The sequence below is a fragment of the Pinus tabuliformis genome, chromosome 8 (assembly GCF_031772625.1).
Source record: "Pinus tabuliformis cultivar Carrire ecotype Pingquan chromosome 8, CPIR1, whole genome shotgun sequence".
In the NCBI taxonomy this organism is placed as follows: Eukaryota; Viridiplantae; Streptophyta; class Pinopsida; order Pinales; family Pinaceae; genus Pinus; species Pinus tabuliformis.
The window spans coordinates 1567946814-1567970117 of record NC_142294.1 but is presented as its reverse complement, the minus strand read 5'-3'; the positions used below and the strand labels follow the sequence as shown (position 1 = coordinate 1567970117).

Below are 23304 nucleotides of genomic sequence, written 5' to 3'. Positions count from 1 at the left end.
ATCCAAATCCAAGTCTTGTTAGATTGACAACAAGAGAGGGAGAAGAGAACTAGTTCTATTTTGGAGCAGAGATGGCAATGAATGGGTTGAGGGATTAGGACAGATTGGATGGAGTTTCCAATTTTGTCACCTGCAAGGCCAGGATCCTGGCAATCCTAGATAAACATTGCATCAAAGACTATGCCTTGAAAGTGGTTGTTGTTTCGGTTGATGCTAATGCGGCACAGAAGTAAGAGGAGGCCTAGGTGAAGGCCAAGTGCATGATCCTAGACGGTGTCAAAGATCATGTAGTACCATACATTGTTGAGAAGGACACAACAAGAGAGATGTGGGAGACCCTGACCACCTTGAACCAGGGCTCTTTCGTGCAATGGAAGATGCTATTAGAAAATTAGCTAAGACAGTACCAAATGCAGAAAGGAGAGGAGATAGATCCCTTCCTTCTCTGGTTGCAAGGGATTCGTGACCAATTCACTTCCATGGGGTTATAATATCCCGTTTAGGAATATTTCTCAAACCCCAACAAAACTCCAACCAAATATGTGCAAATGATATAATAACCGAGAAGCTCAAAATGATAAAAATAATAGTGGTGCAGCATATAATAATGTAAACATGAAATATAAGTAGATACTCAAGAAATGTAGCGAGAAATGCTAAGCCATTTTATTATACTGAGTAATAAAATGAGTACAGGAGGTGATTAGAAAGATGGCACCTCGACTTGCACAAGGCAAGTGAAGAAAAACACTCAGAATAGCGAAGAATGGCCTCTCTCACAACTCCATGGAAGCTGTTGGAGAACTGCCGTGCTGTTGTTACTGCTGGAAATCAATTGAGGATTTGGGGTTGTCCCCCTCCTCGAAAAATGTTGAAACTCTGGAATCGGGCTCTACTCAAGAAACTCAGAAAATCCCAGAAAGCTTTCCTGGAATAGCCGACCCCGAAAATCACCCCTTGGGGATTTACGCAGTTCCTCAATGATCTGTGCTGCCACTAAAGAAACCCCTCTAAAACTCTGCTTGAAACTCTGCCAAAAATCCTCCAATAGGCAAGGGCTGGTCCCCTGCTCAATCACCCAGCATAAATCCTCCTGCAAAACCCCAATCCAAAACTGCTGCCAGAAAGAACTGCGTCATCCCTCTCAAGACTGCGCAGTCATCTATAGTGCTCAATCCTCCTGCCAACTACCAATGAAACTGCTGCAAAAATACTGATGGAACTACCTTGCCCGAGCAGGCACTCGAAGTCCCCCAGGGCTAAGGGTGAGATCTCCGAACGGAGACACTCAATGCACTAAACAGTGCTGCAGACTAGCTAAACAACCAGCATGCTCATAAGTCAAAATGACTAGCTCAAATGCACATAACTGAATGATCAAAATGAGGGGGCTGCTCTCTCTTTTATAGCCTTTGCCTCTCTCAATCCCAAGGCTCACCTCCTCCTACGTGATTCCGCTCTTGCCACGTGTTTCTTCCCTCTTGCGCAGTCCCTCCATGTGTTTGCGTGGGCTCCATTTCTGCCTCCCCCTTTGGCTCCCTTGGCTCCCCTTTAAGTCACAACATTGTGCTACTAGGAAGTGACTTTTTATTCTGAAAGTGAGTTATGTCCCCCGTCCTCACTTTTTTTATTTACAAATAACTAGAGAAGGCAAAAATTGAACAAATTCGAATATTCCAATTAGCCATGGCTAATTAGGAATATTACAGGGGTCTACACCAGATCCTGAGCTCATGGTCAGGACTGCCCTGAATGCAGTCACTAAGGATTGGGAATCATTTGTCCAAAGTATTTTGGGCAGAGCGACTCTCCCCAGTTGGGAGGAGATGCGAGCAGCTCTTCGACAAGAAGAGCTCAGGAGGTTGACCAAGGCAAGAAGTAGTGGCAAGGGAGCCTAAGTCAAGAAGGAGGAGGCCGATGCAACTCTCGCATCAGCGGGACAACAGGGGCATCAAAAGAGGGAGAAGGACATCACCAAGGTCAGATGCTTCAACTGTGGGGAACTGGGACATTATGCTACTCAGTGTCCCCGAAAGAAGGGCAAGGGGGAGGCTTTTGAATCGAATACTGCTCCAGTGAAAGCGGACAAGGAAGGCGAGGATGACGATTGTGCCATGAGTGCTCATGTACCTCAGGAGAAGAGGGAGGGTGATATGGAGTTGTAGTCGAGAGAACTACATGACGGGCAGGATCCTTGAGGTGCCCAAACTCTTCAATCACATACGTTTACGGGATCCCTTAACGACAATAGCATAATGCGGGTGTCGGTTGGAGCGAGGTGTGATGGAGCGACAGTGGCATTGCTAGAGTGCCAAAGTCTGAGGCAGCGCAGTGGATGTTGTAGCAGTGCGAGAGGCACAAAGCAGTTTGCAGCAACACAGTAGCAGCAGAGGGTTAGCACAGATTAGCAGCAGAGGTAGCTTCAACATCACGGGGCATCCAGACTGACCAACATGTTAGTGTTTGGGTGAGGTTTCAGTTACTTACTTCTCAGTAATTGAGTTGCAGCAATTAGCAGTGGTAGTGCTATGGGCAGCATAATGTAGCATTTTGAGAGGGTGTTGTAGTATAGATGTAGCAATGGCAGTGGTAGAGTCATGGGTAGCAGTATAAGAAGCAACAGTGCAATGGATGTGGGGCAGTAGGCTGAGCATCAGCAACGCAGAGGACCGATGCCATGGATCAGCGTGATGCTTCTGTTGGGAAGTATTGGTAGAGCACATTCCTCGCTAAGAGGGAGTGTTGATTTTGGGTAGCATTAGATGTGCTTCTTCTCCAAAATTTTGTGGAGGGGCTAGAACACATGAGATCTCCAAGACCCAGAAATCGTTTGGTGAAATTCACCCTGGATTGTGTTTTAGTAAAATAATTAATATTTTTAATATTAAAATAAAATTATTAATGTGTATTAATAAAAATATGGGTGAGAAGGTTCTAAGTGATGAGGATCAAGTCTGTTTTATTCTTATCCGTTGATTAAAAATTAGATCACGCCAGTTGATTCATCAACAGGAAAAGTATAAGAAGAGGCTTGAGGGTTAGTTGGAGATACACCAAGAGATCAAAGAGTTCGATTTTTCTGGGGGCGAGGTTTGTTGAGAAAATCGAGCTAGTGATCTGAGTTGTAGTGAGGGGCAGTTCGGTAAGGGAACTTCAGTCGAAGGCCGAAGAATACATAGTAGAGAGGCAAAGCAGCACCAGGAGAGACAGCGAAGTCCCAAGACGGTGTCGTAGAGGCCGTCGGGGCTGACGCAGAAGTGGTAGGCGCCGACGCAGACCCTTAGAGGCAACACTGGGGAGATTTTGTGGGGCAGAGAGGGAGCAGTTTAGCAATCCGACCATCTGAGCAAGGGAGGCTCACTGTGGGGGTGACGTAGCTCCTAGAGGAGGTGACACAGTTCCAGTGCAGAGCTTGGAGCAGCCATCGCTGCCCAGCACTGGGAACAACCGGGTCATCTGTGGGGTTTGATCATCTAGTTGCTGAATTTGCCAGAATATCTGTCTCCAGATAGAGGTACTTCTGCTAGGATTTTTCTTTGTTGGGTGAGCCATATCTGGCACCCTAGTTGTATTCAAGAATCTGCTTAATAATACAAACCCTCTATATGCTGCACCGATTTTCCCGAATTGGGTTTTTCTGGGGACGATTGTCTAAAAATAACGATGTCCCTTGTGTGATTGTCTCAGTGTATTTCAATTCATCATCTGTATGTATGTGTAGGCTGCAATAGTGTTTTACATCGATATTTATGTAATTAAATAACTTGTTAATGCAAAGAACAAGTAGGAGATGTTGAATTAGTAATTGCAGTAGGGGTTTTTGATGTGTAGATTTAGAATTTTTCACACTTCCTCTGATACCATGTGAAAGTTTTGTTGTAGTAATTGATTTGTTTCTCCTACTTATTTACAATAAGGTATTCAACAATGCTTTAATAAATATCAAAATAATTTTAGCTGCAGACTTCACAATTAAGAACGAAAAATTAAAAGGCAAGAGAAACACCAGCATATGAACAATCACATTGACACACTTGTTTTTGGACAATCGTCCCCAGAAAAACCTAATGCGGGAAAACCGGTGCAATAGATCCGAGGGTTTCTATTATTGGTAGTAAAACTATGAATACAATTTGGATGCCCTAGAGAAAATGGCAATCCACTCAGAGAAGATAACTTCGAATTCTCTCACATTGAATCTGGAGATTTTATACTGTCCCCAGCTACTGGATAACCACTGCGCAGTCTCTGTGTGAGCCTACACCGCCACTGCATAAATTCTGCGTGGAGACTCCCTCTGATTGCGTCAACCTTAGTTGTTGTTGCTCTTGCTACTGAGAAATCGAGATTTCTCCTGCCAATCACCCACAGTTATTCTAGACACTGATCGCTGCTATCCCCCAACACTTCTGTGTCAACCTCCTCGAGTTGCTGCGCTGTCCTTCCTTGGCACAACGCTGGCTCTATTATCCTTCACTGTCTTCTCTGACGTACATTCATTGGAACTGGAAATCACTTCCTTCCAGTGTTGCCTCTGATCCTCATTGCTTGATCACTGGTTCAAATTCCTTAGCAAACCCTGCCTTAGGAAAATTGAACTGACTGATCAACTCTTTGTGTGCTTTTAAATGAACTCCAAGTCTCCTTATACTTTTCTCATTGAGACTTCAACGATCGAGATTAAGTCTCTAATCAACGGCTATGATTAAAACATGACTTGATTCGCCTTCTATATCATTCTCACCCATATTTTGATTAATACCCATTAATATTTTAATTTTTACTAAGTTTAGACTTAGGAACCCCATTCAAAATATTAATTATTTTAATAAAATACAATCCGGGTGGAATTTCACCAAATGGTTTCTGGGTTTTTTAGAACTCATGTGCCTTAGCCTCTCCACCAATTTTCATGGCTAGAGCACATCCGATGCTACCAAAAACTAACACATTGGACCTGTATAGGACCCATCGAGCCTCAAAAGGCACAACTTCTTTAGAATTTCAATTTTTTTTTTAATTTTTTTGACCTTTTTGGAAATGAGGTGGAGGGAAAGGGAAATTGGAGGGAAAAAATGCTTTATAAGCACCTCTCTCCTTCCATTTCTCATTCACTTGTCATTTTAGTGTTTGCCTAATCTTATGAGTGTTGAGCAGTGAAGCTAAAGGAGGCTGAAGGAGCTCTTGGAGGAGGCTAAAGGAGGCTTCATCGGATCAGACTTAGCTTCAAGTAGGCTTCATGAACCTTGTTTGAATGTTTTCCATGTATTCAATTTTGTTTTTACCTTTTTTTATGTTTGCAAATTTTAAATTTTTTTATTATGTTTGGGGCTGCCCATGGCTAAGTTTCTTAGCCACACAACGTCCCTGTGTGGCTGAGAAACTCAGCCACAATGCCAAAAAAAATGCAAATTTTTTTCTCAGCCACAATGCCAAAAAAAATTGCAAATTAAAAAAATAAAATCAAAACCAATTTTTTTTTTGCTTCAAGATTTTGTCACAATGCCACCAAAGGGTTCTAGACAGTCTCGTTATCCAGCATGGGCACATGGTCAATGAGTCATTGTCGGTAATGACCACCATATCAAGTGCAACTATTGCAATGCCACAATGCATGCAGGCATAAACAAGTTGAAATATGACCTAGCCAGAATGTTGTGACATGTTGTCATAGCTGCCCTGATGAAGTCACTACTGAAATGGCAGTTGCTTTGGAATCCATTAAAGAAGAAAGTTCTAAGAGGGCAAGAAGGAAGGATGAGATTGTTGGGATAGGTAGATCTTCATCTCAGAGTGAAACACAGTTTCAAAGTCCAGTTATTGGTAACTCCTCTTCAAGTGCTGTGGAAAACAGTTGTATAACCTCTTCTTTCTTCAGTCCTTGTACAACTCCAGGATCTCAGCCAACCTTGGAGAGTTTTAATGAAAAGAAGAGAAAGGAAGCAAATATGGCAGTGAGAAGGTTTTGGTACCATAATAGTGTTTCATTCAACTATGCAAAGTCTTATTTTTATCAGCCCATGGTGGATGCCATTGCAAGTGTTGGCCCTGGATATAAAGCAATGTTGCACTAATAGGGAAAAAATCACGATTTTATCGTTTTATCGCGATTTTTTCAAAACCACGATTAAATTAGGCAATAAAATTGGGAAAAAAAAATTTCGCCGTTTTTTTTGAAAAAATCGTGAAAAAAAATTGTTTTTTTGTTTTTTTTTTTTATGAGGAGGAGGTGACCCAAGCTACCCCTGTCACAAGTAGAGGATGTGGTCTACCTCTTGTAGCTCCTAGTTCTTCAGCTTCTAGAGCACAACAAAGTCTACTGCCAACTCCACCGACATCTACATCTAAAGGGGCAAAGGAAATCAATAGTATTAGACTTTAGTTATTTGGTTCATTTCATTGTATATGACATTATGACTCATGATATGAGATACATTATTATATTTTTTGTTGATATTTTGAGGCTGAGTTGGGACTTAGGAGTCAGGACTTACTATTCAGGACATGATTCATTGTTATGTGTGATTTTAGCAATAGAAATGATATTAAACATCTTATATATTCGTTCTTTTATCATATTTATGTGTCAATGTATTTATTTTATGTTGTAGATGGTTTAGATATTAAAAAAATTGAATATTTTTGTACCAAACATTTTTCCCGATTTTTTTCTCTGCGCCGAATTAATCCTGATAACGAATAGTGCAACATTGATATAAAGACCCATCTTATAATGCACTTAGGGGCAAAGAGCTAGATGAAGAGATTGAGTGTGTCAAGGAACATTTGGAAAGCATTAAAAGCTCATGGAAATTTACAGGTTGTACAATTATGTCTGATGGGTTGACAGATTAGAGGGGTAGAACAATAATAAATTTTGTTGTAGCTTGCCCTAAAAGAACCATGTTCCTAAAATCCATTGATGCATCTGCAAATGTAAAAGATGCGCTTTTGATTTTTTCATTGTTGGCTGATGTGGTGGAGGAAGTTGGGGTTGCAAATGTTGTCCAAGTAATCACGGACAATGCAACAAACTATGTGGCAGTGAGAAAGTTGCTTTGTGCCAAATATCCCACCATTTTTTGGACTCCATGCGTTGCCCATTACAAGCTAGAGAACATTGGGAAGTTGGAGTGGGTGGAAGATGTTGTGCAAGAATGCAAGCAAATTACCAAGTATATTTATAATCATGCTTGGGTGTTGAATCTTATGAGGGAATTCACACAAGGTGAGCTTAGTCGCCCAACTGTCACACAGTTTGCTACAAACTTTCTTTCCCTCCAAAGCCTTTTGTATGAGTACCAAATTTGAGAAGAACGTTTTCTAGCCAACAATGGGTATTTTGGAAAGATAGCACAAAACCAGAAGCATTGTCTGTGAAAGCATTTGTCTTTGGTGATAGTTTGTGGGACAAAGTCACTGAGATTGGTAGCTTCACTGAGCCCCTTGTGAAAGTTTTTAGATTGATGGATGGAGAGAAACCTGCAATGGGATATATTTATGAGGGCATGGACTGGGCCAAAGAGGCCATCAAGATTAAATTGATGTAAATATCTCCCTATATGGCAAATTATTGATTCCAAGTGGGACAGGCAACTACGTTCACCATTGCATGCAGTAGGAGCATATCTCAATCTGAGCTTATTCTATAATGAGGGGTCTAGCATTCAAAGAGATCCTGAGGTGATGAGAGGTGTCATGATATGCTTTGAGAAGATGTTCCCGGATCAAGATATTCAGGGCGAAATCAACATACAACGAGATATGTACAAGGAAGCATCTGACATGTTTCGATTCATCTCAAGCCAACGTCTCAAGGACAAGAAAATGCCTTATAAGTGCAAATTGTTAGAACTTAGCTTGTAATTTTTCTAGTTCTCTTTTATATGTTTGACATTGCAAACTGATAATCTTTGTTGCTATTTTTTTAACAACTCTTTGGTGGATAAATTGTGGTGCTGAGGCACCACAATTACAAGAATTCGCCATCAGAGTTCCGAGTGAACCCTGCAATGCTTCTTCTTGTGAGCGCAATTGGTTAGTGTTTGAGCACATCCACAACAAAGGTTGGAGCATGAGAGGTTGGAGAAGTTGGTTTTCATCTACTACAACCTTCGAATGCTTAGAAAACAAGTGCAACCAAAGGATACAGATCCAATTTTATTGGATACTATTGATTTAGAGTTTGATTGGGTTGTGGAGGAGGGGGCCTCTGATTTGAGTTGGCTTGATGAAGAGACTGAGGATCTCTCTACTTTTCCATCTCAAATGGAGACTCCAAATACACCTGCCCCACAGTTGCTTTAGCCTTCTGATGTTACCACTAGCTCCACGAGGGCTTATTGTAGGCATGGTCGTCCATGAGTGATGAGACTCAAGATTGTTATGAGACAATCATTTATCATTTATGACATATGCATTTGAATTTTGAACTTGCTGACATTTTTTATTTTAATTATGGAATCATGAGTCCTTTTCTTATTCAGTATCTAAATGTTTTGTTTACAAAAATCGAATATGTTATGTTGTACTTTTATAGATATGAGATGATGTTATGAATTATTGCATATATTGTGGTTTTTATAACTTATTAGGATTGGAATTGTCATTAGTTTCTTTATTGTGCTTAAAATTTACCATATATATATATATATTTGTATTTTGATGAGTCTTATACGAGCCTTAGGGTTGTTCCCGAGTCTTATATGAGTCGATGAGTCAATTCTGTGATGTGTCTTATACGAGTACGAGTCGTGCAAGATTGGTGGAGACCTTTCAGGATTTGGATAACAGTGAGGGCCCTACCTTTGGGAAGAGGCTAGAGATTCTAGAAGTCATGGTCTTGGTTAGATCTTATGATTTCATGTTTGAGCTGGGATTTGACGACTTGATCCTACTGATGTTACAATGCTTCTTCAGTATTAGGAAACATCATCTTGATACAGCCATAACACACATGCAGTCCATTTTGTCCTCATGTATGGGAGGCCATGATGCCATTTGCAAGAGGTTGCAGTTTTAGTTGTTGGCCATTTGGAGGGAGGAACAATTGGTTTCACCTGCTGCCTATGAACTAGCCGAAAGGTTAGTTGAGTAGAACGTTGGACTATTCAGGAGATGGTTGACCCTGGAGGAGTTGCAGTGGATTTATGATGACCAACCATGTAGTAGGAATGAGCTGAGGAGGAAGGGTCTTTGCTTCATCTGCAAGGAACCTTGGGGACCGACCACTCATGCTTGAGTGATGTGGAGGAGCATGAGCAGTCGTGTGGGTATGTTGGCAGCGGCCTAGGTATGAATTCATGTGAGATAGAGTACAATGAGCAACACATTGTCTGGGGAGCAGACTTGCTAGGTGAACGACTGACGATTCAACATGGAGAGAACATAGAGGACTAGGAGTCAGCCGAGGGCAACGATATGCAATGTGGAGAGCTAGTTGGGGGTTCATGTTTAGCCCATGATAGAGGAGGATGAACAACCATCTTTTGGACCAGCTATTGATGAGGAGTAGACAGATGCACAGATAGCCATCAAGGTTGTAGTACTTGCAGATAGTTGTCATCAGGAGGTGCTGGACATTGACAGTTTAGTTTGGCAGGGGGTTGGTAGACTGGAGGATCATGGAGTTTTCTGTCAGACGAGGGAGGATTTGTTGGAGATGGTGGTGCATCCATCTTTGGGTCTGCCCATTGATGGGGTGCGAATAGGTGCAGTGGCAACCAGTAGAGCTGTAGTATTTCCAGGCCGCAGCCCTCTCCAGGAGTACATAAACAAGGCTTGTAGCACATCTTGCACACTTTTTCCTATTATAGATAGAGGGGCAGGTTCCTTAGACAAATCTTTTTGATTGATTAGGCAAAGCATCTTGAATTGAGTAGGGACCAGTGTTACTTGGGAGCGGGAGCGGGAGCGGGGAGAGGGAGCGGAAGCGGGAGCGGGAGCGACCATTTTCAGAAGCTCCCGGTTTGGGAGCGAATCCCGGAGCGATTTTTTAAAAATATATATATTTTTTATATTTTTTAATTTTTGATACATATATGTCAACAAAAACATGTAGAATGATGAAATAGACATAAAAAACATAAAAAAACATAAATTGATCATTGAACCATATCACATCAATCATCTAGAAATTATAATCGTCATCAACCTTAGTAAAATAATAAATTAAAATAACATTCAATTCAATAACATTTATCATCATTGATCACCAAAGTAACAAGTTGTACTTGTAAGCCAAGTTTAACCATTACAAGAAGTAATATCGAAGATATTTCTAAGTCCTAACTTCTAACTGTTAACATGATATGAAATGTTAAAAATTTATAAAATGAAACATGAATAATGAGATGAAATGAAACAACTTTAGTCTTTCACAAAGCATCATATTCATAATTCACAATCATTACCAATGAGTTATAATTGCCAAGGCCCAACTTCAAACTTCAAATTTTCATTGTCACAGTGATATAATGTTTACAAAAAATATCATAATGTCATAATGATATGAAAGAGTCAAGAGTCAAGAGTCAAGGACTCAAAACTCAACACTGAACAATTATGAAAACTAAAGTGACAAGTCTAATAGAAACTAAAAAAGACAAGTAAAGTGTAAATCTACAAGTGGCCCTTGCCACGAGAGTCTCCAGGAGTATAAGTAGGTCTTGGCGGTCTTCTAGGAGTCTCCCTCCCAGACCGACGACCAGAACTCGAGCCTCCACGCGAGGGTGTCGATGGAGGTGGCGACAGCAATGGAACAAGACTCGGGCCCCGAGAACTGCTACTGGATGGTGGAGGTGGAGGTGGCATGGCTGCTGCAGCTGCTTCAGCTTCATCCCGTACAAGCTCATCTTCTAGTTCTTCCATATGTACAATGCCATCCTCTAAATTGTCGTCCTCAGGGTGACTGTCCCAAATTTTATATGTGGGATCTTCATTGGCCCGATCACAGTAATGGCTCAACAACCTCAAATTGTAGTGCACATAAACCAAGCTTTCTGCTCGGTTTTCGTTGAGCCTGTTTCTTTTCACATTATGTATATAACTGTAGGTGCTCCAACACCTCTCTGCAGAAGAAGAATTTACAACCTGTGCAAGAACTTTCAATGCCAATTTTCGCAAAAGTCCGTCGCCGCCATATGTTTCCCACCATGTGAGAGAATCAAATTTATCTTTGTCGTCCATTGCATGGAAGTTACCATACAAACCACTGCCAGTGAAGTATCTGCCTATTTCAAGGCGCACAGCTGCACATTCCTCCCTGTCAGGCACCAACTTTTCTAATGCATCCAGATATCCTTTAGTTACCTCTCGATCTAAATGGGGTTTGGTCCTAACACCACCCCCTGCTGCAGGTTTGCCCAACCAAGAATCTGAGTAGTATTTTGGCGTAAGGATATACGCCAAGCAATGTAGTGGAAGGTTAAGCTTTTTCCACCGTTCACACACACAATCGTGAATCAGATTGTACAAGTCGGGATCTCTGTTATTAACAATGTCTTTTATTTCCCCCAACATGGTATCCATTTGCTCATACACCTCGCCAATCACCGGTTTGTCTGTATCTGCAAACCGAATCATGTTATAAATTGGCTTGGTGAAATCCAATACCTGTCTCACAGCTGTCCAAAACTGCCCATCAAGAGCGGCCTCCTCCACCGTATCAAAACCTGCAATGTCAGCTACATTTGTAGCCCTTTCCTTTAACACCTGCCAATTTGGACTTGATACCATGCTAGCTAAACCCTCTCTTACCTTCAAAAGGCGCCTGAAGGTGAGGTAATAGCTACCAAATCTAGTCCTCGCAATCTTCAGCAACTCCAATCTCGAGTGACTGCGGAAAAGGCCATGGGTATTGCTATGATTTGTAATAAATTTTATCATTTTTTTTCCTCTCTTGTACAAATCCCCAATCCATTGGTATTGTTCATTTTTGTTTTTGACAATATCATGCAACAGAAGGTTCAATGTGTGAACCAAACATCCAGACCAAAATATGTTCGGGTATCTATCCTCAATAATTGCTCCCGCTGCCTTACAATTAGGAGCATTATCAGTGATGACTTGGATGACATTGTATGGGCCAATACGCTCAATTGTTTCAAGCAATGCTTCTGCAATGTTGATAGCGGTCTTGAACTTGTCTGAGTAATCATGTGCAGCTAGAAAAATGGGACCACTTCGGGACACAGCAAGAACACTTATCAATGGCTTGCCTTTTACATTTGTCCATCCATCAGATACAATGGACACCCCATTGTCAGTCCAAGAACTTGTCATTTTATTCAAAGAATGTGATATTTTTGCTTTTTCATGATCAAGGCCAACTGTTCTTGCCTTGTCATACCCAGGGCTCTTGTATCCTTTAGGGGCATCATTTATGGCAGAAACCATTTCGTGCCAATAAGGTGAGCGTAGAACATTGAATGGTATCCCATTTGCATAGAGGAACCTGTAAATTTTTGAATCCACATCATTCCTACACCCCTCATCAAGGAAATCTGATATGCTTCTACGGCGTAAAGATGATGACCCTGAGCCTCCATGTCCATATCCACTGCCTTGGGAGGATGCTGAAGGAGTTCTTTGTGAGCTTGGTTCAAAGAAACCCCTTGATCTTTTTGCTTTGTATTGGGCGTCCTCCTCTTCCTTTATGTATTTGGCTCTATCAACTGTTGACACCCCGTTGCAAGTTCTGATTCCTATTTGTTTCTCTCCATCCCATGCCCTTTTCCCGCAAAGGTGTCTTCTCAAACGGGTGTATGAGCCTGTGAAATCAGTGTTGCAATGGGGGCAATGAAATTTAGTGGTTCCACCCCCTCTCCCTGTTTCAGGCCTCTGAACATATTTCCACAATGGAGTTTGGTCTTGTTTAGTTTTTTCACCCTCATGTTCACCCTCCACATCCTCCTCACTGGGGTTTTCACCTATTTGACTTCCTCCGGCTTCTTCATCCACCTCTTCAGGGTCAGGCCCCCTCCGTTTCCTACTCTCCACCACCATAATAACCAGAAAGGGGACCAGGAAGAGGAAAATGCCAATAAAAATGCTCAGGTCCATCGTGTTTGATGTTTGTAGGGTTTGAGTCTTGAATCTGCAAATTAATTTAGTTTATTGGGATTAATTCATTTAATTTATTAATTTAATTTAAATTAATGATCTTTAAACTCAAACAGGTAAATGAAACTAACCAAATTAACTACCTAACCAGCTAAACTAACTAAATGATTAAGTTACATACCTCTGCAAGCTTGCTCCTCGCTCCTTGGCACTTGCTCCTCGCTCCTCAGCTCTGGCTCCTTGCTCCTCAGCTCTTGCTCCAGCTCTCAATCTCTTGCTCAAGCTCTCAATCACTTGCTCAACAAAGTTGTAATGACAAGTTTTTGGCCCATTGGGCTTATAAAACAAAAAAAATTAGCTAAATTTTTTTAATTTTTCGGGTCCGGCGGAATTTTTTTCCGCCGAACCGCTCCCGGCCGGTTAAAAATCGCTCCCGGAGCGTTTTTTAATGCCCGGGAGCGATTAGGGAGCGATCGCTCCCCTATCGCTCCCGGGCATTAAAAAACGCTCCGGGAGCTCGGGAGCGATCGCTCCCTGAAACGCTCCCTATCAGAGCAGGGAGCGTAAATTTTTTTAAGGGAGCGCGCTCCCGAAAATCGCTCCCGTCCGGGAGCGATTTTGGGAGCGCGCTCCCGACCCGCTCCCGAGCCGCTCCCGCCCGGAGCGCGCTTCGGGAGCGGGTTCGAAGGGGGGGGGGGCGCTCCCCCGCAACACTGGTAGGGACTCATATCAACATAGTAGACTTATTCCTTATATAGGTGTCCATGCATTGGAGTGGCGAGAGATCATGAGTTGGTATCCTATTGATGGTGTGATATTCTTAGTTAGGGGTTTAGTAGAGCGGGGACCCGTAGACATATCAGATACTAGATGCCCCTGTTGGCAGTGCGATATAGGTTGACAACTCGTCAACATTCCATCCCGGTAGCAGGAGAGTGGGATTAGCATTGGATTGAGTCAGGGTTTGGATTGGAGAGAGGTGATGAGTTGGTATGCGTTCGGTGGAGCAACATTCACAGTCATAGGTATAGCACCGTAGGAGCCATGGAACATTGATGGTTGTTCTTGGTGGCATTGGGATTCAGGAGGATTTGTTGATGACAGTCAGAGGTTGGTCTAGGATCCGGGCATTGAGGGCCTCGTTCATGATGGGTTGACACTGAGGCATATCATCACCCAATGGTTTGTATAGGGTCCGAGCATTGAGTCTTAGTAACATTGGGCCACCAGCCTGGTCCATAAGTTTAGATTGCTTGAGGGCAAGCAATCTTGGGGCAGGAGGACTTGTGATGTTCCTTATGGCATGATTATGATGGACTTCCAAGGTTGGAGGCAGACAAGTCACTGATGTAGGTTTACTTCATCAGTGGGCCCAGGGGCTTTTGGAGATGTTTTTGTGGGGTTTGGAGGAGTTCACTTGCCATCCACCATCATCAGGATTGATTCTGCAAAGCTCACTCCTCCTTCCATTTCATTGTAATAATTGTCGTAAAATGGGGTTATTATTGTGCATAACTCATTTAATTACGCTTAAGGTGGCTTTCTGAGAGGAATACTTGACGGAACACCTTAGTGTAATAGCTTGTTGGAACCGAAACAAGAAGATCTACAGGATGGGATGGTTAGCGGGGATTTTCAGTGGCCTGAGGAGGTGTGATGGTCGATTTACCCTTTTCCCACATTAAAAAGAATATTTTAATTGAAACAAAAGAGGGAAATGAGCTCAATGATTAAAATAATAATAAAATAGGAGGTTCTAGAGGGGTCCATCAGATTTATAAAAAGGAGGAGGAGGCCATTGGAAGGACATCTTGGATTTGATATTTCTTCTTGTATGAGAGGTTGAGAACCCGGTTCTCTACTTCAGCAGTAGCCCCAGGACGGAAACCCTTGGGTGATTCAGTGAGATTGGGCGAGTACCCATCTCTGCTTGGTGAAGTCATACAAAATTCACAGGAGAGCTCAACAGTTGTATTTTAGATCAGTTTTGGTGGAGGGCCCGTGCAGCATTGGAGCAAATCCTTGAGGGCAATTTTATCTCACAGCTATATCAGCTATTTTGTTATTTCAACATGTAAACCCTAATTCATATATTATAATAAAACCTGAGATTCTTTCTGCTCATTGTATGATTGAATTGCATGCATTCTCTTATTTTATTTTACATGGTAATATTCTGTAAATTGAATGGAAATTTTATGGACAAATTGTGGTTGAAATTTGTTTTCTGAAAAATTTGCGAAATATCCCGAAAGGGATATTACAAACAGAATAACTCATTTTGCAAGCTTTTATATTTTTTTACATTTTGTGTGTTGGATTTTACCATCTTATTTTTTCTTGGCTAATTATGGTAACTAGGTTTAATCTAGAAGAATTTTCATCAAATAAGATTACACAAAAACTGGAGGATTGATCCATTGACACTCTTAGCCCTTCCTTTCACACTATGTGCTCGAGTCGTTTCCCTTTGGTTACCCCCAACATAATTTTCTTGGGATTTAGAGATATCCCTTCTTTTTGCATCTCTCAAAAACCTGCCTTAACTAGTTGATTTCACCCTAAGTTACCAGAAACGTCTTCAGAAATCGAGACAAACATTGTTCCACGTTTCCAAAACCAAAATGACGATCTGCGATTGAAACATCGTCGAAACATTTCATAGCCGTTTCAAGGTTTTGGAAATGCGTGATCTGGATTTGGAAATGTTTCAATCATTTGTAATTTTTTTTGGATCCATTTTGGGAAATCTAGAAGTGGATCTACTCGTAAAGGTCAAATACTGGTAATAGATTTGGTTAAAATCCAAAAGTTGGGCCTTCCCCCTCTTACTTAACCTATCACTTGACCTTGGCAAATCCTATTTTCATAACTTGCATTTCGTTCGACTGTTGGAGGAGGCCATGTCGCTGTGACGTGTCGCCATAGATTGAGACACTCTGCAGCTCGTGGCACCCAAGCACTGACTGAGCACTTGAGGCTGAAGGTTGAACCACTGGTCCACTCCTGACTCCCCAAGCACCTGAAAGATGAAAAGATCGAGGGAAAGGGTTTCAACTTTCCTTAGCCACTCACAAAGCTTACACATGAGGTTATGATTAAACCGTGGACAGGTGTAAAGAAGCTTACCTGTTGCCTTGTAAGCCTAAGACAATGAGCGAGAGCCCATTGCTTTTAATTTGCACTACACTTTAATCCCTTCATCCCATAATTGTTTTCCTTGGAATTACTTCCCTGTAGTCTTGCCTTATTTTATTATGCAACAATTTGAGAATTATTACAACTGGATGCCCAACTGTTTATCCTCCGGAAAATATAGATCACAATTGGAAAATAATCTAGAGATTCTAGATCTTCTATGCAAATCAACTGAGCCTCTATCCAACCACTCGCACTCCCTGCTGGCTACTCGCACCTCTGCCCAAAATGTGCACTAGTGGCTCTGGATCCACTCGCACTGCCTGGAAATTGGCTCTAACTGAGCTGTCCTGCCTCCCTCTGTCAATGAAAATCACTTGCTCTGCTTTCTAGAAATAGATCCGACCTTCAACTACTGATCTGTAGCTCTTCCGACAACTTGCACTTGGGTTTTTGGCTATTCACACTGCTTGTATGACATCCTCTGTAGATGAATTCGACCTCCCTTTTGCTGCCACTTTGACACTGGAGAAAAAATAGGAATCTCTTTAGAACCTTGCTCCCAAATTATCAGCTGCTCCCTCTCTCTGATGCTCTTCCCTTGGCTCAAACTGCGCTTTTGCTGAAAACTGCAAACTAGGTAGCTCGATTTGCCTCTCATAACTCGATCACACTGATGTTGTCTCCAAGCCTTTTGACTTGCTCATATAATTTCTTGTTGAGACTTCAACAACGACGATTTAATCTTCATCAACGACTAAGATAAATTAGACTTCATCAATAGAAGTGTCTAGAGAAATCTCGAACATCCTTAATTAATTAACTTTAATTTACCACTTTTTCTAAGTTAGGCTTAGGAAATATTTTAATCAAGGCAAATTAGTTTAATTGAGGTGTTTCCCAAGCTCATCTTGCGAAACCTTTTCTGGGTTTTGGAGATCTAACATTCCTTAGCCTGTTAACATCATTTGAGACTAGAACACTTGTTGATGCTACACACACTAACATCAACCAAAAATTTCAGAAATTTGGCATGATGGATTGCAAGTCCGTTGACACTCCCATGGTGACAAATTTGAAGAAGCTGCGGGAGTGTGATTTTGATCTAGGTGATAGCTCTGTGTCGTAAATTGATTGGCTCAATGAACTATCTAGTTAACACTAGACTTGATATCTGCTATGTTGTGAACACTTTGAGCCAACTCTTAGTTGAGTCCGGACATGTGCATTGGGTTGCAACAAAACATATGTTGAGATATCTACATGGCACCATTGATTATGGTTTGAGATATGTTTCTAGTGGAGAATGGCAACTGCATGGTTTTACAAACGTTGATTGGGCTGGATGCACTGACGATAGAAAGAGCACTTCTAGTTTTTGTTTTAGCTTGGGATTTGCTATGATATCATAGTCAACTAAGAAGTATGCTTCTGTTGCTCTTAGTACGACTAAATTTTAGCATATAGCTGCATGTTCAACCTATTGTGAAGCAGTTTGGCTTCAAAAGTTGTTTGCTCGTTTGTTTGATCAAGTGTTGGAATCGACTGTCATATATTTTGACAATCAAACCCGTATAAAGCTTTCAGAGAATCTAGTTTTTTATGATAGGTCAAAGCACATTGGGATCATGTATCATTACATCTGGAATATTGTTCACATAGGAGCTGTGAGGCTCGAATACATTCCTACTAATGAGTAGGTTGTCGATGTTTTGTTGAAGCCACTATCCTAGATGAAGTTTGCTTATTTCAGAGAAAAGCTTGGAGTGGCTGAGAATCCCTCTTTTGGAGAGAGGGAGCATTGATTGTAAAGCATCATGAGATTGACAATCTTTCTTGGGGTTAGTTGAGAGACCATAGTTTATGGTCGGGAAGATTGTCTTGGTCACTCCCTTGAATACGAAACCAATATGGTTGGGGAGTTTGGTTCTAAGGCTTGGAGTGATCCCTTAATTCATTGTGTTTGACTGAGAAACCAATGGGCTTGGTCAGGGATACTGATTTTGAGTTTTCTTCCTTGAGTTATTGTGTTTGACTGTGCGACCATGTGGACTTGGTAGGGAAGATTGATTTGAATACTCTCTTGGGTCATTGTGCTTGACCGAGAAACCATTTCATATGGGTGGAGAGTTTGGCTTCATTGATTGATACCATGGTCAGTTGGGTTCTGACCTTGATGCCATTTTTTTTGGTTTGTGGAATGAGTTTGATGCTATGTATCCTTCCTTATGATGAGAGTTGTTTATCTGATCTATCCCTTAGGTCATTACCGAGAGACCAATGGATTGGTCGGGGAGATTGATCTTGAGAGAGAATGAAAAGTACCTCCCTTACTAAGAGGGAGTGTTGAAAAAGTGTAGTTGCAGTCGTGATTTTCATGGTCAAAATTAAAGGAGAAGTCCTTTATTTTCCAGCTGTCCAAGTCGGCCTAAATTGGACAAGTTGGTCCACCACTTGAAGTCCCTGGGGTCAAAACCCACCTCTTAACTCATATATATTGGCATTTGTTGACCTCATTTGGAGACACACATCACTCATCCATTCGACCTACAACAGGAGTTTTGTTCACATGTGTGAAGGAGGAAGAAGACAAAGTTTCCAGTGAAGTTTTACCTTTCTTATCTTTGTGTTGACTAGCATTGACTTGGCTCTTTTCTCTGTTGTTTCACTGAGCATTTTACTGTGGATTGGAGGCCGAATATTCCAAGCATCTTTGACTGATTTGTTGACTGAAGTTCTGTCTTTGCTCTAGGCCATTGACCAAAGTTTGACCATAGGTCAAATTCTGAGTTTTCACCAAATTCTGTGTAGAAATTGTAGGACCGAATTTTAGCTATTTGACCAGTAGCCTTAGGCAAAAATTCAACCCCTTTTTCAGATTTTGACTATGAGCCTATGTTGCAAGAAACGTGGTACAGAGGTCCGTTTTCGTACGGAAACTGGTACGAAACATGGAAACGCGTTTGGTACGGCCATGAAATGCGTTTCCAGCCGTACTGCCACGTTTCCCGAAATGGAAATGTGGTCAGTACGGCTGGAAACACGTTTCACGGCCGTACGACCCATGTTTCCTCATTAACTTGTGTTTTTTTATTTTTATTATTATTATTATTTTTTTTAATTTTGTTTTTTAATGTATTTTTAGGGTATGTTAGTGACTTCTAGTTGCTTCTAGATGCGTGTCTAAAGCTATAAAAGTGAATTTTTGCCTTAGTGTTGATATGCAGTTGATCAGGAAGTTTGAGGCATATGCAGTTCATGGTAATGTTTAGTAAAAGTGATCTTCTCCTTTATTTTTCATTTTCATCCTTTTACTTAAATTTTTAACATTACCATGAAATGACTCAAGATGTTTGAGAGTGGTTTCGCCCTCATTGGATTTCATATGGAGAAAGTAGAATTTTAGATCTCACTCAAAATCCAACAGACTTATCTGTTTTTTAGGATTTCAGGATTGGGGGGGTTGCAATGTTTCCATTGGATTTTATCATGTACTAGGGTATGAAACTTGTATTTAATCAAGAGAACCAAGCCCTCTATGCAGGGGAAACTCCCAATAATCAAGATCATGTAGGGTATTAGGGTATGAAACTTGTATTTAATCAAGAGCACTAAGGTCGTTCGACTATGTACGAGAAGACTCCCAATACAATAGTGGTCCTTCTAAAGAATGGGATGTGGATGCAGAAAATCTTGATTTGGATCTCTCTCTTGCAGCCTTATAGTCTTTATTGTACTTGTAGCCTCATATATTAATATAAATAAAGGCTGATTTTGAGATTTGGATATATAATAAGGGTTGCTTTTGGATATTCCAATATTTTAATTTTCATTATGTGATCATTCATGAGTAAATGTGATGTAAATTAAAGCTTAATGTTTAAATGTAATAAATTATAATGTACCATTTATGCTTTATGATTGCAAATATATATATATATATATAAATATTTTCAATATATATATATATACATCTATATATTCGCGTTTCCCAATTTCCAAAATTTGGGGAGGTCGCGTTTCGTATCGCTTCCTGTTTCGAAAACTCGTACCTGTTTCCCCGTTTAATGCAACCTAGGTATGAGCAGTTCATTGAATTTTTCTCTCTACTTTCATTGAGTTTGACTTTGCATTTATTGAAGTCAAAGTTGGCATTTACACTGGAATTTTATGATGTACATTTTGATATATCAAACCTCTCTCTCGAAAGGAAAGATTACCAGGTTTTCCCCCTTGTGGGGGTTTGTTCCAAGAAATTTTGGTGTCTCTTGTCTCATTGTATTTAATGTGATCTCTATTGCTCTACTAAAGTTATTGGTTGAAATTTTCAAGTATAACTGCTTAATGATTGGAATGCTCTAAAGAAGTAAAATTGTATCATTAAAAGTAGTTATCAGTTTGAATTTTTTCTCTAGTCTTGCTTGCTACTAAAAAACATCACATCCTTGGGTGTAGTTTATAGTAGAAACCTTGGGGGGTATTTAGGCTGGGAAAACATGGGTTATCTAATGTCTAAGATCTACTGGGGAAGCCTCCCTTGTGGGGATAGTATGCGACCACAAAATAGCAGAGGAACAATTGCGAAGGTAACAATGGTGACTGATCCTATTGTTGTCCTTAATATAGAGCGCTTAATGAGGCTTTGCACTATGGTGCTGTGTTTTATAGTAACCAGGTCCATTTTACCCCATTTTCCAAGTTTCAAATTAGGAAATTATTCTTTCCTTTGGACCACCCAAAAAGTCATAAAAATCAACTTTTATTTCTGTTTTGAAATCAGAAAATTCATAGTTTAGACCGGTATTATATGTAGGAAATCTTTTCTCATATATCACCTTGAACTAGACTTAGGTTTCTGTTTCAGAAAATTTGAAAATTACGTCAAAGAAGACCCTAAAACAGATTAGTTACAAATGTACTAAGCATTCATTTCTGCACTCATATTTTTAATTGTTTCAAAAAGCTAATAAATCTGGAATTCATATGCTACAACATGACTTGGGAACCAAATTCACCCTCAATTCTCCAACACCTTCATCCAGTATTCCAACACCTTGCCTTAGGGAAGCTCCCCACCCCGTGCTGGAAGAAGGCCAACCTAAAGTGATGGAAAATGTCACTGTGGTGACAGTGGGTGGCCTCCAAGTTTCCCTTGGAGTCTTACGTGTATGGTTGGGACTTTCATGTCTTAAATAAGAACCTAGGCGCTAACACTGTCTTCAAAAGTTGTTGTAATTACTTGTTAAATGTATTTTATAGTTAACATTGGTGCATAGGTTAATTCTTGCATTATGTTAGCTTGGGGCCTAGCTTCATATATATTATATAGGGTTCAACAGCGATCATCCTCTCTTCTGATCAAAGACGTTTTGATTTATCATATATGTTCAATGGGAATTTGAAGCGTTGTTCCTTGCTGATCATAGTTGTGTTGGCAAAGATGCATGCCATTGCACTTCTCCTTTTTATCTTACAATGTAAATTTCATTTTTTAATGTATGATCGAGTTTCTTGCATTTAATGCCAAAATAAAGAATTCAAAATTCATAAATGTCTTGCAAAGGATGTTTCTGGGTATATGTTCTGAAGTTCTTTTCGTATGTAGTGCCAAATTAATGGATAACCAATATATAATTATGCCTTTCCAAGGATGTTTCTTGCTGCAAATAACTGTTTGCAGTCTTAATTGTTAGATTTCCTCTTGTAAATTCTGTTGCCCCTTTGTTCTATCTCATTCTCTTGTTTATGGATTATGTAGCAGTTAGATTGTAGTTATGAAGAAAATCATGTCTCAAGTTCATTGTAAATGTTTTCATTTCAATTGATGTAGTATTATTCAATTATTATTGATTACCACCATATAGTCCCATAGTGTGGAGGTTTATTTTTCAGGTCTTTATTGCATGAACAATTTCTAATACTCTCTATAAATGATTGTGTGCCACTTTATGGGTTATGTTGTATACCCAATAATTGCTGTTTTTGGATGCAGCTTGTGCACTTTGTTAATCGTGACTCTTTTGGTTTGGCAAATGACTTTCTTTCACTTGGTTTTCTTCCGGAGGGAACGGAGATAAAGACTATTGCTGATGCTTTGCAAGCATCTTTTCATGAAGAATCAAAAAAACCAAACTTGGATTTCCAGGTATGTTTGTCATTTCTGACCATCCATAATTAAGGTGTCACGGTCCTTCCTGTTTGCATTTGACATGCTATTAGAAGATAAAATATTTTAGGTATGAAGACTGAAGAGTTTAACTTGTTGAGTGCCTCATAGAATGTTCTCTAAAATAGTCTCGGTATACAACTTTGAAAAATTGAGCCTGGCCCTATCTTAAGTCAATCCTCTATATATCTCTTTAACTTGGCTAACAAAATGAAGTCAACCCCCAAAAGTCTTTAGATGAAGTACATTCTTAGTTACAGTTCTTGAAGTTTATCTGGCAGTTTTGTTTAAGACAAGGGCAATATGCAATTAAGCATTGGTAGATCCACTTCTACTGCATTGATGGATTCTTATTTGCATTGTGGAATAATCCTTATTAAACTGGTCTCTGCCTGTAAGATCACAATCTGTTTCTTAATATAATGCTTAAATTTTCAAACGATTATACATTGAATCTGTTCAAGTCATGATGACTATTGAAATGAAATGTTAGGCATATTGATGTTTATGAAAATTTCATCTTTTTGCAAACAAGTGAGTATTGTTACTTTTGGAGAAAGTAGTAGGGAAGCTATCAATTCAATTTCTACTTATTCCTTAATATTTGCTTGTGAACTTTATTTATCTTCTCATGTTTCTTTATTAGATCTTTTTCATCAACCAAATATCAAGAGCAAAAACAATAAAGATAATGGACACAGAAATTAGGCTCGAAGCTAGGGTAAAACCCCTCCAAGGGGAAAACCCATAAAATCTCTTCTCTTCTTATAGAATCTGCTTCAAATGAGAAAACCATGACCCAAACCTCAAGACCAAAGACTCCTCCAGCACCAAGTCAGCTCTACAAGAAGACCTTCCAATTAGGTTAAAGTCAAGCCAAGTCAACAAGAGACAGATCCTTCCAGAACTGCACCAAACTCAGAACTTTGGTCCCCAGC

General features: G+C 40.3%; 1 protein-coding gene across 1 annotated transcript in view; it reads left to right on the top strand.

Moving 5' to 3' along the window:
• Window positions 1–23304, top strand: part of LOC149242006 (uncharacterized) — a 536392-nt gene that overhangs the window by 308848 nt on the left and 204240 nt on the right. The window contains exon 11 of the mRNA XM_089374117.1: window positions 22193–22345. Coding sequence (XP_089230243.1) covers window positions 22193–22345 — 153 coding nt within the window. The remainder of the gene's footprint in view (window positions 1–22192; window positions 22346–23304) is intronic.